Raw genomic sequence first — 16,578 nt, forward strand, 5'->3', positions numbered from 1 at the left:
TACTAAGTACAGTTACACATTACAAGCCACATAAGACATTCGCGCTATCATGGCTAGACTCAGTGAATACCTGATATTTAATGCAACACATTTCTATGGAGTATGTTGATATATGCAAAACTTTGTTACAACCTTGAGGTAGGAAGTAACACTTCCAGGTATAAAGAACTGTGCTGTAGCACCAACAGTATACTGGTCTGGGCTCCTTTACCCAATATGGCAAAGACTAAGGATAGTCATATAGTTAGTTGGCAGTGACCTGAACAGTATCATCTAATAATTTATATCTCTGGCTACAACTTTACTACAACAGTCGCACAGTCTTTTTCATCCCATTTTGATGGCTTTGTAATATGTGTAGTATTGAAGTCTTTGCTTTTAAATCCTGACAGAACACTTCCAAACAGCATTTAGTTTCCCTCTGGTTGATATTGATATGCAATATTCCATGTTTACACAAGTTATATAATATTTTACATATCATATTAATTAAACTTACCAACTCTGCACTTAGTGAAGTGTAACACTCCCCTGCACAGTGGGCCTAGTGGATTATCTTCAAATATCTGCAAAAATCAAACATATACTTTAAATATACTTTAAATACATTTTGATCTTGAGATCTGTATTTGAAAGTTATATTTTTATTTTATTAGCTTATCTGATATATGATCCATGAATCTAAGAATCTAAGAAGCACATGTTTAGTTCTTTTTTAATAATGTGACAGTCAACGTTCATGAGTCCATGACAACTTCTAATCCTAATAACCTTATTCTTGCATTCCTCACAGACTACTGCACAGTAATGGACCCCAAGGAGTGGGATGCCTGCAGTCTCTGTGATCCACAAGTCAAATCACAACAAACTCCAGACACAAAACCTCTAACTGTGAAAGTTATCATCTTCCCTTTTAAGAATTTCATGCAGGAGCTAGGTTAATCACTCTGCTGCTACTGTTGTGATGTTATATGGTGGTAATATGGCACTGAAGTAAAACAAATTGCATTGAATTTAAAGACTATTCAGGAAACAACGCAAGCAATGTCAAAATAATAAACAAGAAGAAAAAAAAAAGCAATCACATAAAATAAGCAAACAACAGCAATTAAATCATTAGAAAGGGCAGTATTTGGAGCACTAGGATGTAATCTATTATATCCAAGAATATGCACAGCTTCCTGTTTCCTTAAAAAAAATAATATATCTATAAAATCTAATACTCTGTTTTTATTTGTAATAATACCATTACAATGATACCAGTACACTCCTTTCTAGCAAATGATATAAAATGAAATGTGAGGGGACTTTCTTTATTGCTTTTTAATATCACAAATATATTATTTTATTTTCACCAGTGTACATTTTATCACAAGGATAACTAAAATATGCACCAAGTAAGTGCTATAACAACTTAAATTATTTTTGTAGTGAAAAAAATATCACAGATGCTAATATTAGCATCTTGTAAAACACGAGCAGAGATATTAAATTATCACATGGGTAAGTCCCTTATAATACTGGTCCGAATTTTAAGGATACAGTTGGCCTTACAAAATGATTGTGGGCCAGCATATCACCTATGTTGGCTCCACATGCAAATGTCTCGCAAAACAAGTTTTACTGTAAGATTTCTTTAAGAAAGAAGTCAGTATCAGCATTTGCCAAAAATTCTTAACCATTTCTACATATTATTTGACAAATTACATTATACTCAGCCAGAAAGAATATTTTACCACCATAATTAGTTTGTGTATTTGATTTCACCTTTCCCTGTTATTACTACTCACATGTATTTATCTCTTGTTATGTTTTACTCATGACTTCCTGATAAGAACATTCTATACCTTCAGTCTTAAAACATCGGTCTGTAAACATAAGGGAAAATTCATAAGCTGATTCAGTATAATCATGCTAATAGTAGAGTCATTCTTGATTCTCAAATATTTGCCATAATAAGAGAGAGGGTTCCTATTAGAACCTCGAATGCTTGAAATATCGAACGTCATATGGTCAACACCATATGATCGATATTTCAAGTGTTCGAAGGTTAAGCATAACGGTGCCTTTCAGTGCAGAATGGGAGAATATCCCTTTTCTGCACTGAAGTGCGATCTCGGAGTTGGTATATTTAAGAAGGGGGGTATGGGGGGTGCAGGGAGGCTTGACCCCCTGCCTGCACTATTAAGGTAAGTTTTTTTTTGTTTTTTATTATATATTCGAACTTTCAAAATTCGATCATATGTTGTTGAACATACGGGATTCGAAGTTTTCAAAGTTTTTATATAATATAGACCCTAAGAGAGAGAGGTAATTAATCCAAGTAGAAGACAGATGTCGCTATGAGTTTCCTGTATTGTTTTGAAACAATACTACTTTTCTTTTCCTGTTCAATAATGGTTAAACCTAACTGAAGATAACCTGTTGTTTAAACCCTCTTCAATAAAAAGAGAAAATTAATTTGGACTTCTTCTACATATAAAAAGTATATAATTATCGGAATGAAAATATTTGTAAGTATCTTTTTGTATAAATTACTGGCATATAAATAAATATATTCAGCGCTTGCTTGGCATGTAAACTAACCCAGTAGTGCCTGCTTTAGGGCAGGAACTCTGCCTTAGGGAAAACCCTCCTGGTGAAAATAACACTGGGGTCTATCAGAAAGGAACTTATGGATGGGCGACTGGGTTGCTAGAGGTAGCTTGATGGCCAAGGTTTGGTGGAACCAAAAAAATGAAAAGTATTCACTGCTGCAGTCATTACATTTGGGTAATCTGCTTGCAGGTTGCCCTCAGTTGGCCTGATTAACAAAGTCTTGGGTCCTGCGTTGGATGCTGCCCCTTCTTCCATGACGTCAGGGGTATAAAACATGCAGCCGATGCCATTACATCAGTTTTTCTTGCCCCAGATGTCAGGTGCCCCCCTAATGGGAAGAAATTAAACACAAAATCATAAAGGTATACCTCCAACAAAAAAGCAAATACACCAAAAAGGCTTTTAAGTACAGTAAAGGAAGGCAGAAGTATAGCTAAAAGAAGTTAGGGGGCAGGAGGGAGGGTAACCAGGACTGCAACAGTGAATACACTCGAACATCTACATTTATGGCAAGTGTACAAACTGTACTATGTTCTTTGTGTTTCACTGTTGCAGTCATTACATTTGGGTAGATTCCCAAAGCTATGGTTGGGAGGAGGAGTTTAGATAACATTAGGGCCAGCTATAAGGTCCTGCAAGACTGCAGTGGCAAAGCCAGCTCTGGATTTAGAGACAATTGGCAAATGATAACGCTTGGTGAAAGTATGTACAGAACTCCAGGTAGCAGCTTCTAGGATGTGCCTGGTAGGAGCGCCTCTGAGAAAGGCTGTAGAAGTAGATGCAGCCCTGGTGGAGTGAGGTCTGATCCCCTGGGGGATAGATTTTCCATGGTGCTTATAGCAGAAATGAATGCAATGACTTATGCATTTAGAAATGGTTTGTTTTGAAATAGCCTTCCCCTCTGCCCCTACAGCAAATGCTACCAGCAGTTGTTCAGATTTTCTTTGAGGTTTAGTCCTGTCCAAGTAGAATCTAAGTTGTCTGCGCACATCCAAGGAATGCAGTATCTGTTCCCCTTTGTTCTGTGGATTAGAAGGTTGGCAAATGAATGGACTGATTAAGAGCCACACTGGATACCACCTTGGGCATGATGGATAGATTGGTTCTGAGTGACACTCTGTCCGCATGAAAGATGATGAAAGGCTCCACTGCCATAAGGGCCTGTAATTCAGATACCCCTCTAGCTGACGTGATTGCTAAAAGGAAAGATGTTTTCAAGAAATAAATTTTAAGTCTGCAGCAGCAGCTGGCTCGAAAGGAGGTAGAGTGAGTTTCTCCAATACAAAGTTAAGGTCCCAGGCTGAGGTTGGAGCTCTCCTGGGTGGTCTCAAATTTTTGGCCCCTCTGAGGAACTGCTTGATCAGTGGATGAGAGAAGAGGGGAGGTTCTGTGTTATAATGAGCTGAAATGGTTGAGGCCTGGATTTTAACAGAGGAAAAAGACAAGCCCTTGTGAAGCATCTCAGTTAAGTATTGTAAAATCTGAGGTAAATTGGGTGCTGCTGTGCTCATCCCTTGAGATTGGTTCCAGGCACAGAATCTTTTCCATTTTTCAGCATAAGATTTTCTAGTACTAGGCCTCCTTGCCTCTAAGATGACATCCATCACAGGTTTGCTGAGGGATGGTAAGGGAGAGTTTAAGTAATTATCTAGGCTGCAAGGTTCAGTGTTGGAAGCTGAGGGTGCAGAATCTGGTTCTCCTGCTGAGACAACAGGGAAGGAGTCTGAGGCAGGTGCCATGGAGATAACCGTGACACACTGCACAGGAGGGGGTACCAGTGTTGGCACGGCCAGTCTGGAGCAATCAAAATCATCCTTGGTTTGTCCTGTTTGACTTTTAGTAGTACTTTGGAGAGCAGAGGCAGTGGGGGGAAGGCATAGACTGATAGCTTTTTCCAGCTGAAGGACAGAGCATCCACTTTCCAGGCTTGTTTGTGGGGAGCCCTTGTGCAAAATTTGTCTAATTGGTAGTTCTGGGGGGAGGAAACAGTTCTATATCTGGGCTCCCCCATTCGCTTGTCAACATGCTGAAAATTCTTGGTTCCAGTTTCCACTCGTGTGGTTCCATAAGGTTTCTGATTAGTCCATCTGCCAGTGTATTTAATTTTCCTGGCAGGAATTGAGCTTGTAGGTGCACTTGGTAGCTCAAGGCTGTGTTCCACAATGCCATGGCTAGTTTGCAGAGGGGGTAAGAATGTGTACCCCCCCTGCTTGTTTATGTACCACATAACCGTGGTGTTGTCCATCTTTACCATTAGTTGTCCTGGAAGAATGTAGTCCTTGAAGACTGTCAGAGCATTCTGTACAGCTAACATTTATTTTTGATTGATATGCAGGTGCATTTGACTTGGGTTCCATTTGCCCTGAATGCACTTCCCTGCCAGGTGAGCCCCCCATGCATAGTCTGATGCATCTGTTGTTAGGATTTGGGTGGCAGGGGGTGGTGTGAAAGGTAGTCTCTTGTTTTGGTGGCAGGCCTCTGCCCACTAAAAGAACTCTAGGCGTAGGCAAGGTATGATAGGAATCATTGTTTCTAGGCTGTGAGAATGTTGACTACATAGGCTTTTTAGATACCACTTTAGTTTCCTCATATGCAGTCTTGCATATAGAATTAGAAGAATGCAGGAGGCCATGAACCCCAAGGCTTGCAGTATTTGTCTTGCAGATATCAGGGTTTGTGTGGCCACTTGTTTGAAGTAGGTTGTCAAATGAATTTGCTTTTCTGGCGTGAGGCAAGCCATCTGGGAAGTTGTATTCAAGCTTGCTCCCAGGAATATATTTGTTGACAGGGTACCAGTTGTGATTTATTTTTGTTTATAGTGTATCCCAGACAAGTTAGGACCCTAATGCATGTAGCCTGCTTTGAAGCATAGGTATCTTCTGCAAGATTCCCTGATTGGGATGTGTAGGTATGCTTTTTTTAAATCTAGTGTTGCCAACCAGGCATCTTTGCCTAGCATAGGAAGTAATTGGTGAAGAGTCAGCATCTTGAATTTTGGAATCTCCAGAAAGGTGTTTAGAGTAGACAGGTCCAGGATAGGATGCCATGATTTGTCTTTTCTGGGTACCAGGAAAAGTCTCGAGTAGAAACCTTGTCCCTTTTCCTCTTCTGGTACCAGTTGAATAGCCCCTGTGCTTAAGAGAAAAGGTACTTGCTTTTGAGCCTCTGCTCACTGATTTGGGGGTAAGTCCAGCCACTCATTTGCCGTTGGCAACGTGTGGAAGTGAAATATGTCTCCCTGGGACACTATTTAAAACCCATTTGTTCTGGGTAATGAGTTCCCAATTCTTTGCATGAAGAGCAATCTTTCCCCCCAAAGGGGCAGTCAGAAAATAAGTGCATGGAAATTTTAAAAGGAAGTCATTGAGACAGTTTACCATAGGGGGAGTCTTGTTATTCCCAGACTTGGAAGTGGAGGCCCCCCACTGCTTAGTTCTGTGAGTCCCCTGGGACTGAAACCTGGGACTTTTGCTGTTTCTGGGTTTGGCTTGAGAAGACCTGGAAAGGACCAATTCTTATAGGGCCAGTGCCTACTAAATCTAGGAGGCTAAACTTGTAAAAAATTTTTAACAGTTTGCATAGATTTAGCTTTATCTTCCAACTTTTTAAGAACTTCTTCAGCCTTGTTGCCAAACAGGCAGTCCTGATTTAAAGGAGTATCCAACAATTTAGCTTTAACATGATCAGGCAAAAATTGCTCCTTAAACCAAGCATGCCTTCTAAGCACAGACCCAGTAACAGCAGCCCTGCAAGAGGCCTCTAAAGAATCAAAACCACATTGCAAAGTATGTTTTCCAACTTGTTCAGCATAATGCATTAAATCCTGTAAGTCTTTATTTTACATACAGTCAGGAATCAACATCATTTTCTGTTTAAGCAGTCCAATAACATGTTGCTGATATTTTAACATACGAAATTGGCAGTTTAAAGCTCTAATGGCCAAGGTTGCAGAAGTGTAAACCTTCTTACCCAATCGATCCAGCGCCCTGGAGTCTCTATCAGAAGGGGTAGGATTTTTAGTAGTAGAAGCCTTAATGCCATTGGGCCCCTGTGAAACAGTCTCTGGATCTGCAACAGGATTTTGAAAAGGAACTTGTGGGACTCTGGGTCCCTGTAGTATCTGTCAGGTTTACTGGAAGCAGGAGGCAGGGAATCAGGGGTCAAACTAGATTCCGAGAAAGCATCATCAACAATGTCTAGTACAGAAGGAATAGCTAAAGGCCTATGCTGAGGTAGGAGAAGGAAATCCCTAAGCCTCTTTTTGAATCAGAAAATTCCTGGCTTTCACAATGAAAATGCTCCCTTAGAGTATGTAAGGTTTCCCCAAAAGAAAAATCCTCAGGAGGGAAAGCAGAGGGAATAGAGTCCTCTGAATCAGAATCCTCATAAGTAGGTAAGGACTAATCCAGGTCATCAGAAGAGTCAGAAAAAACAGAATCCTGATCAGAAGATTCATAGTCAAGCTCAGCCCTAGGCCTCTTAGAAACGGGAGGGGAGGGGGGTGGCTACCCCTGATTAGATTTATTAGATCTTCAGCCATTTTTATCATTTGTTTTTTAAGCATAGAGGCCTGAGCATGTGGCCTGGGCATTGGTTTTTTTATACATGGATCGAGATTTAGGCCTTAGTAATGAAGGAGGCATCGATTTAATATGCAAGTCCGTAGGCCTGAATACACACTCAAAAGCCGGTGCCTGCACAGCGGCTCCGGACCCATCCAAAGTAGAGACATTCGCGGGTTCCATAGTTGAACTATCTCGCAGCATACCGGACTCCGAATGGGTCTCAATAGAGGCCTGCGAATCAGAAGTAGCAGGTATCAGGGGCTGTGAAAGCACCTCACTGAGTACCGGCAAACTGGCGACTGGCTTAGGAGAAGCGTCATCGGCAGTTTTGGACCTCAGCGGTCTGTGTCTGTCTTTATCTTTGTGTTTTTTTGGAATCCCGGTAGTCAGATGGCTAACCGACGACATTTCTGGATAATTAAACTGAGAACCAAAATATTTAGAGGCAAAAATATACCGACGATGGATAGTGCGCTGATTAAATAAAGCACAAATCCGACAGCAAGGTACATCGTGGTCAGGGCCTAGGCAAGGAATACAGTACGAATGAAAATCTTTGAGGTATTTGCTTTCCACAAGTAATTATTAACTTTTACTGACATCGGTTTAGAGCAAGAAAAAGTTTCCCCAATGGGGTACTTAGCTTTTAGTTGAAGACTTCGGTTCTGAAACTTGAAAACAAAAATTTCAGGAGTCGGCCGACTGGCACTTGCGAACTGCTTCTGCTTCGGTCAGCGCACAGCAAGAAAGACTGATGTAATGGCATCGGCTGCATGTTTTATACCCCTGACAACCTGACGTCATGGAAGAAGGGACAGCAACTGACGCTGGACCCAAGACTTTGTTAATCAGGCCGACTGAGGGCAACCTGCAAGCAGATTACCCAAATGTAATGACTGCAACAGTGAAACACGAAGAACATCTAAGGTTATCTATGGGTATTTATACATGGTTTTATATAATTTAGGAAGATGATAAACAAATGAAGAAAACCTAACTGGAAACTCCTCCATCTTTTCTTCATATAAGAGAAATGTACTGCAAATGGATTCCTTCATCTACTAGCATTATTAGCCATTGTATTACATTCTAATATCAGTAGAAATTAGCCTTCTCATAGGCCAATCCATCTTGTAAGTGTTCTGCCATAGCAATATATTAATTAGTATTAAGCATAGTAATAGTATTATTCTTATCAGAAAGTCTGAGCAACCTGCATGTAATTACATATGATAAACAACAATATGTTTAGGGAGCTGGCTGTAAGTTCTTATTAGAAAACCAGTAGTAAAAATCAAGTATGAAAAGCGATACTGCATGTAAATACTAAATGCAGCACAGGGCAATATCAGAACATACAAACTATCACAGCTTTAAGCTAATATTGTATATGGATAAATATAATGCAGTTTCTCAAAAAAACTGAGAACATAGTTAGGAGTCATTATATTCATACATAGGTTCATAGGTGTGTACTATGCTAATGGCCCTGGAGCCTTTACAAGCCTAGCCCATAGGATTATCCTGGCATCATGCATACATAACTCACTCTGAAATTTACCAAAGATTCTATATATCACTTACATCTGGAAACCACATAGGTTGTCTGGCAGAGGGTTAAACATGTGAGTTGTAGGTCCTGTGGTACAGGGTTTGATTCAGTCATCCATCACTTGCCTGCTGTGTGACCTTGAGCAAGCAACTTAATCTGTCATTGGTCATGTCCCTGAAAAGCTATTGTGACTCCAGTGGGCCTACCTGGTTAACAAATGTGTATATTATTATTATTATTATTATTATTATTATTATTATTATTATTATTATTATTATTATTGTTGTTATTATTACATGGTGGAACACAGTCATTTGGTCCTGAATTATATGGAACATATCCTGCTGCTGCTGACCATGAATTAGGTTGATGTTTTGTGTCAGTCAGATCTCTGGATTTATTTTACTTATTTTTTAAACAATCATTATTTCCTGCATGGTTATTTAATAGACATTTGTCTTCAGTTATCCTTTTCAGTTGGAAGATCCTACTTTCCACTTCTTCAATCCTTTCTCAGACAGTTTTAATGTATCTTTTATGGTTGAGATATTCTCTTTTAGAGTAAGGGTCAGCTTATTTTCAAAAACTTGAAAAATGACTGTAAGATCAGTGTATGTTTCAACTCCCCATGAACTTTGATCTGGTGATGAAGTAGCCACTCACTTTGTTTAGCAGTCTATCTTTTCCAGTAGCATTAGTTAGCCAGAGAGGATCACTTGCAAGTCCTTCTCAGCAGTTTCTGATAAACTGTATTTATCCTTGAGTTTTTGAAAGGCATTCTTGCCATCCACAGAGTACAGTGAAAATATATGAAAAGTTATTTGCTTTGGCTGCCTGTGCTTCCCACTGCATGTTGACAATCTTACCTTTATTAGTTTAGTTAGTTGTTTAGTAAGATGAAACAGTACTATTTGATTGTCTTAACTACCATTTAATATGATTTATAACATAATATTTAGCAAGGTGTCAAAACTTAAATGTTTGATAATGAATAGTAGAAGTGTCAGATAGCTACCATTCACTACTATACTATCTTACATTTTCCCATTATATGGGATTCTGTGCAATTTGGTCATGCATTCATTGTAAACATGCATATTTGGCCTCATTCTGTCATTTGCTATCTTTAAAAAGATTACACAGGTAACTCAGAAGTGTAGCAATGAATGCAACTACCTAATGTTGGGAGGATTATAATATATTTTACCTCCAAGAAATATCACAAAATGTCTAACCTCAACAATGCAGGTTAAAAACAAGTAACATGGATTGGAGAACGGCACTCTGATTCAACACAGAATGATACAACACATAAAACATTTAGTCTCTTACAGCCAGAAAATGTAGTCTCTTATAGCCAGAACATTGCACACCAAGAGACTGACACACTACAAACATTTTCTTTTTCCATTTTCAGTGAGCATCTTTATCCAAAACCTTTCTTCAGGTCATACTTATACCTGGCATATTTGGCATAAACTTTAAATGCACTATTCCTCCAAACTTCATTAATGAGTTGCTTTCTGCCCTGTTAGTTGTGCTGTTTGCTCTGACTATTTCTGATTCTGGTTCCAGCCTTTATGAATTTACATCATTACCCATGCACTTCAGATGTCTCGGTCTGATTCTGTGTCTTTCTATGAAAGTACACACTTTTTAATCTGTTCAGCAGCTCTCTCAGTCTCTTTTTGTGCTCTTCTATGGACTAAATCCAAACTAACAGAGCCACAATAATGTTCTCAACACCCTCCAAACATCCTATTATTTTCCTGCAACTCTTTGAAATACTTAAGGCACTAGCAAAATATGAAATGGAAGCCTTAGAAATCATTATCTTCCCAACGTGTTGTTGTTGTGTCTTTCGGCTTTTCCCGGTTAGGGGTCGCCACAGCGGAACTCCGGTCCACTAATGATTAGCAGTAGATTTTTACGTGCCGAGTTGCCAGCCCTGACACACAACCTTCAACGAAGGTACACCCACTCACGCATGTCTCCAGACAGAAAACACTCTGAGAATTGAACGGGACAACGTCTTACTGTCAGGCGACAGCGCTACCACAGCACCACCACCAACATGCAACGAATGCATATAACTTTCAATTTTCTTCAGCTAGCTTAATTTGTTAAAATACCTTATTTGCATTGAACATAGATAAATGTCACACATTAAGTTTTATTGAGACTATATCAGCATTATGTAACAGATAATAAGCATTGTTGAGACTATTGCAGTACACAGTGGTTAATGTCCCCTTCTTATATTTTTAAGATCTTGTGGATGTATGCATATTCAAATCTTATCTGGCTTCCCAAGTATAAGAATATTGTTTCCTCATGCTGTGTAGGTTCTCTTTGTTTCTGAATGATGCCGGTATTCTCCATGCTCTTCAGTTCCTTTCCATTTCTATGCCTTGGCACTACTGGCACTTTCTATGTGTGCATGTAAGGATTTATCTGGATATAGCATTCAACTTGCAGTCTCCACAGATCTGTACAAAAGTTAGTACACTTTAAAAGTACATCATAGCACTGCACATTCTCTGCATTCTGTCTGCTCAGCTGTGCTTTTATACTAAATTCTTTTCAATGTTCCCATTTTCTTAGAATCTCAATAACCTAACACATGTGGAGCTTCTATTCAATTTAACAAATGCAAATCTTATCTTTCTTGTTTTTTATTCATGTTAGTAGCCCACTGGCTTTACATGGTGTCTTGAGGGATCTCTATTAAATCATCAATGTGTACAACATTGCTATTCAGTATGTTGTTACATATAGCCATCAAACTCAGTGACTAAACCAACATGCTATAAACAGCACTTTTTCAGGGAGAAAGCAACCATGCGTCTTCCAGGTTGTGGGCTAGTCTCCTCACAACTTTAGCCATACCAATGCCAACTTCTCACAACAGTGGTATAAAGGACTGTCAACTTACCCCACTGTCTTCCAGTCCCAACAATCACAGAATGCACTACCATGTTCATGTATAAGTGAATGGCATGCGGCTATATGGTGCTATTCACTTACACCACTACACAACAGCAATAAGTACTCATCAGTGTAATGCACTCCAATTAAATGCATTGGTTAGTATAAATCGATGAACAGCATATCAATGAAATGGATATCTCCTGTCCAGAATGTTTAATCGGTTTATACAACAGTTTATTTTCTAACCTTTTCAGACATAGCACTTTGAATGTCTCAGCATTCATTGCATTATACTCTGCTTCAGTGTCTAAATTATTCTACCCAAAATTCTGACTTTCATGCCTTTCATATATGTAACATTTTCCAGAACAGCATACACCAATTCTACTTTTACTAGGGCCACAAACAGCTTAGGTACTGGAGGGTAAGCATACAGAAGACCAGGAGGCCAAGCATGGACTATAGCATCTCTGGGGGACTCCCCCGGCAGGGGTTCAGAGCGAAAAACTCTCTGCACTTCACGTTGGAAGGAGATGTGAAGGGATCACAGCAAGGCTGACCCCACTTCAGGAAGATTTGCTCCGCTACTGATTGACTCAGAAACCACTCATAAGGCATCAGAATAGCCTGACTTAACCTGTCTGCTAGAATGCTGGACCGTCCCAGAATGTGCGCTGCTATGAGAAAATGACCGCTGGAGATCGCCCATTCCCACACTCTCATGGCCTCACGACAAAGGGGGTAAGATCTGGTCCCTCTGCCTCTGGGCCAGCGTCCCCTCTGCCCCTGGGGGAAGAAGGGCCCTGAGTATCCCGGGAATATTGCGACTTCCAAAATCACATCTTCTTTTGCCCTCTCTGATTCCGGGAAAAGGATCTTTGAGGGTTCGAGAAGTGGATTCCGATGCCAGACAGTGTCTTCCCATCCTTCTCACTCTAGACTAAAGTCTCCTTGACGGTCTTACCAAAGAGAGTTGAGCCATCATAAGAGGCATTGGCAAAAGATGCCTTGAAAGGTTCCAAAAACTGACATAGTCTGAGCCAGGTGTTGCACCTCATGGACACACCAGATCCAGCCACCCTAGCCACTCCTTCAGTAGCATGTGAAAGGAGTCGCACGGACATGTTGGAGACTGCTTTCAAAGTGGCCATTCTCATGGAGAACGAGTCCTTGTCCTCCTGCAACATGGACTTAGGGGGAGACGCTGCCAGCTCCTTGACCAGGTCACACTGGAGTCTCATGATGTGGACCAGGTAGTTCAGCGCCCTAATAGAAAAGGTTGCTGATGCGTAAACCCACTTCCCTAAGCGGTCCATCATCCATGACTCTCAGTCAGGAGGATGAACCGAGGAACTCTCTTGGGCTATTTCCTTCTTTGTGGTTGCTGCTACCACCATAGCATCTAAGGGGGAGCTCTTGTTCCATGCTGGCCTATCTGAAGGAGGACTCAAGATCTTATCAGGCCATTTAGGGATTGGTTCCATGGTGTCTGGCTCCTTCCAGGCCCGTGAGTTGACCAGGTCCACCAAGGAATCTGTGGGAGGGGACACCCAGGAAGTAGATGGGCCCATGCCTAAAGCCTCCAGGAACACGGACTCATCAGAAGAAGGTTTGGAGGCGGACCAACCTCCCCGATGGCGAAGGATTTCCATGATGTCTCCAAAGGAGACATGCTCGGGAGATGACCTTGGGGAACCTTCCCCATCATCCAAATCCATGTCCTCGGTGATGGACTCGGGGGAGTCCAAGTGCCTCCTCTTACACGTATGCTTGTGAAGCACATCTCTGGTGGGGTTCTCCAGGGAGAACTCACAAGCCACTTGTTCCTCAGGGGGAACTGTCTGGGGCTCCTCGAGCATGAGCTGTCTCTCTGGTAAAATGATGGGATTCGTAAAAAGAGCTGTGGGGGTCGGGGCAGAGTACGAGGGGATAGTCAAGGGTCTCAATCCAGTGGAGAGAACCCTTTCTACCATGTCGAATGCCAAGGGAGAATGAACCTCCTGGGGAACCAATAAGGAAGCCAGTCTCCCCGTATTTGATGTGAGAATTGGACCAGGGCCTGAAGTGGATGGAGCTCCGAGGGAGGGAACGTGGCCCAACAAAGCCGGAGCCGATGAAAAAAGTTCCGCTCCCTCGGATTCGACACCCAAGCTCCTGCTTCGAGAGCAGCTCATATCCGAGCTGGTCGGATCCGACACACACCAGGCAGCTGCCGTCATCGAGGAAGCAAGTACCATCGGTGCCGACCCCCTAACTAAGGCCATCCTCGGAACTATGAACTCAGTGGACTGATCGGAGAAGGACAAATCGGAGTAAAAAAAAAGGAAGTGAGCTCCCCCATCCTGAGGGAGAGGGGGCTGGCAAGACCCCCATCTGGATCTGAGTACAAATGAACCTCCTCATCATTTTATCCATGTCAACTTCCGATAAATTCTGCATGGACCTCGACGAGGCCACGGACCCTGACCTTGCGGGTCGAGGAACTGAGTCCCTAGATGGAGAGTGTGTCTCCTCTGGCTCCAGGGGAAAATCTCGGAGTTTGGAGCCGAGGGGAGTCACGGGTCCTAGGCTGACTTCTGGCGGTTGAAGGGAGGTCCGGGGACCTCATACATTTTTCAGGTCTGTGGGATTTTGGCTCTCTCTCCATCTCTCTGCCCCTTTTCTGCTCCACTTCCGCAGGCTTTAAAATGGGAGTCCCAGTCTGGGAGGGAGCAGAAGCAATGGCAAGAGAGGAAGGAGAGGTGGTCACAGCAGCCGCTGTGACAGAAGCTGAGGATGAGGCAACCACCTCAGAAACGGTTAGAAGGCCTTTCAAGGCCAACTTAGCCTTCCTGTCCTTGACTGCGTGTGGGTTAAAACCCATGCATATAGAGCAGTCAGTACTTAAATGGGCCACACCAAAGCACATAACACAGAGTGTGGCCATCTGCTGGAGACAATTTATGGCCACACTCAGTGCACATTTTAAACACAGGCTTATCAACCATGCTTCTATCAGCCACTCAAACAAGAGAAGGGAAAAACAAGGAGAGAAAAATTACTAGTTTTCCCACTTAAACCACTCACCACACTCAAGTCACACAGAACACACTGAGTTGGGAGGGGAAGCATGTACACTTACCAACTAATGTCTAAACTACAACAAAGTTCAATTTCATGACGCACCAGTGAGGGGAGGAGAAAGGGAACCTATACTATCACACTATAATAAAATGTAGAGAGTAAAAGCTTCTTAAAAGCTGACAAAAACCCACATACTACTCAAAGCTCAGGAGATCACGATGCTTCAGCAAGCCGCAGCAAATGAGATCTGGGGGTTGGTAGGTAGTGGAGGTGTATTATGAGTAAGGGGAGGAGCTTGGAGCAGATGCTAGCCTCAAAAACCTAGTACACCATCACTCAGCCAAAAGGTCTCTTAGATCAACAGGCAAACTACTACTAGAAGTCACCAACAACTACAATAGTTTTGGAGACACACTATATAGTAGTTTAGTGGCTAAAAAATGGAACTCTCTCCCCACTAGCATATAAAACACATCATCCAAAGCCTCCTTTAAAAACCTCATTAGGCAAAATCTCAAGCAAAGTTGGCAGTGCCATGATTGCTCCCCAGGCTAGTGAAAGTGGATAAGGTACACATACTAAACCTAGAGTACTAGATAATAGTTTTCACTCTTACTCACAAACACTGGCTAATCTACAATGTATGTACTGTACCTGTGTACTATGTATGTATTCTACCTATGTTCCAAATTTCAGCTGTACACCACAAATCTATTAATTACCTTTATTTTTAAATTAATATTTTTTTGTTTGTTCTCTCCACTGTAACTGTTGATGTGCCGCATACCACTGTAAAAACATGTATTTTGTAATTTGTGTTTATACTGATCATGTCTAACTAAATGTATCTGTAATTTTTCTTTGTGGAGCTTTTCTCCCTGGGCCTCTGCTGAAAAAGGGTCTTTTCGGCTCAGTTAGACACCCCCAGTTAACAAATGTAAAATAAATAAATAAAATAGTGAGATTTCTGGCTTGGATCAGATACACATCCAGTATCCCACAGGTTGAAGACCAAATGAAGAAAACTACTTCAGATCTATATTTTTCACTTTTGACATCATGTATTCACATCTTTGTGTGCGGACATCATTTAGCATTTAGATACTGTTTGGATGTTTAGAAACCAAACCAATATGAAGTACTTGCTGTCAGCCTTAATGGGCTCCACTAGACATGTGTAGGGCCATGAAATCAGGCCACATGGCATACATACTCTGTGTTAGACCACAGTCACCAAACAGGTAAAGAATCATTGCCTAAATGCTACTGCAATCATGTGGTACAATATATTTAACATAGAAAATGTGACAGTCTTCTTACCTGGTCTTCTGTATTCTCTGATTCCTCTGCAGTCACAACTTCAACATAGTTACATGGAAAATAAAGCTGTATTTTGTCTCCATAGTCACCTTTCCACCTATAGAGTAAACAGAAAACAACATGTACACAACTTTGTTCAAAATTTAACTTGCCTGCTATATCTAGCAACTTAATGAAACCATTCCTTAAATGGTACTGTAAGACAGCAGTAAAAAATATGACTTGCTATGTACTCTGTGTTTATGATAGCTCTTTTAATAGAGTGTAGTGACTGTGAAAGATCACTAAACAGTAACAGCCTCTTTTCATGCATAATCCAGGAGAATACTACACAAAAAATGACTGAGGGTAAATAAACATACAGTGAAGTGAATACACATATACATACAAGTATACTATTTTAAATAAACATAATGAACTGCAGTGATGTTAATGCATATACAAAGTATTTTTAAATATGTATACTGAAGTGCTCTAATATGTGTGTGTGTGTGTGTGTGTGTGTGTGTGTGTGTGTGTATATATATATATATATATATATATATATAT

At 41.1% G+C, this 16,578-nt stretch overlaps 1 protein-coding gene across 2 annotated transcripts in view; it reads right to left on the minus strand.

The window, feature by feature from the left end:
- PLCG2 (phospholipase C gamma 2) overlaps window positions 1–16,578 on the minus strand; it is a 1,878,649-nt gene that overhangs the window by 295,678 nt on the left and 1,566,393 nt on the right. For both annotated transcript variants that reach the window (XM_044081788.1, XM_044081789.1), the window contains exons 24-25: window positions 16,030–16,126; window positions 500–566 (exon numbers count right to left, since the gene is read on the minus strand). In XM_044081788.1, the coding sequence (XP_043937723.1) occupies window positions 500–566; window positions 16,030–16,126 (164 nt within the window). The remainder of the gene's footprint in view (window positions 1–499; window positions 567–16,029; window positions 16,127–16,578) is intronic.

This window comes from Protopterus annectens, chromosome 8.part1, assembly GCF_019279795.1.
Source record: "Protopterus annectens isolate FY-2018-M chromosome 8.part1, PAN1.0, whole genome shotgun sequence".
In the NCBI taxonomy this organism is placed as follows: Eukaryota; Metazoa; Chordata; order Ceratodontiformes; family Protopteridae; genus Protopterus; species Protopterus annectens.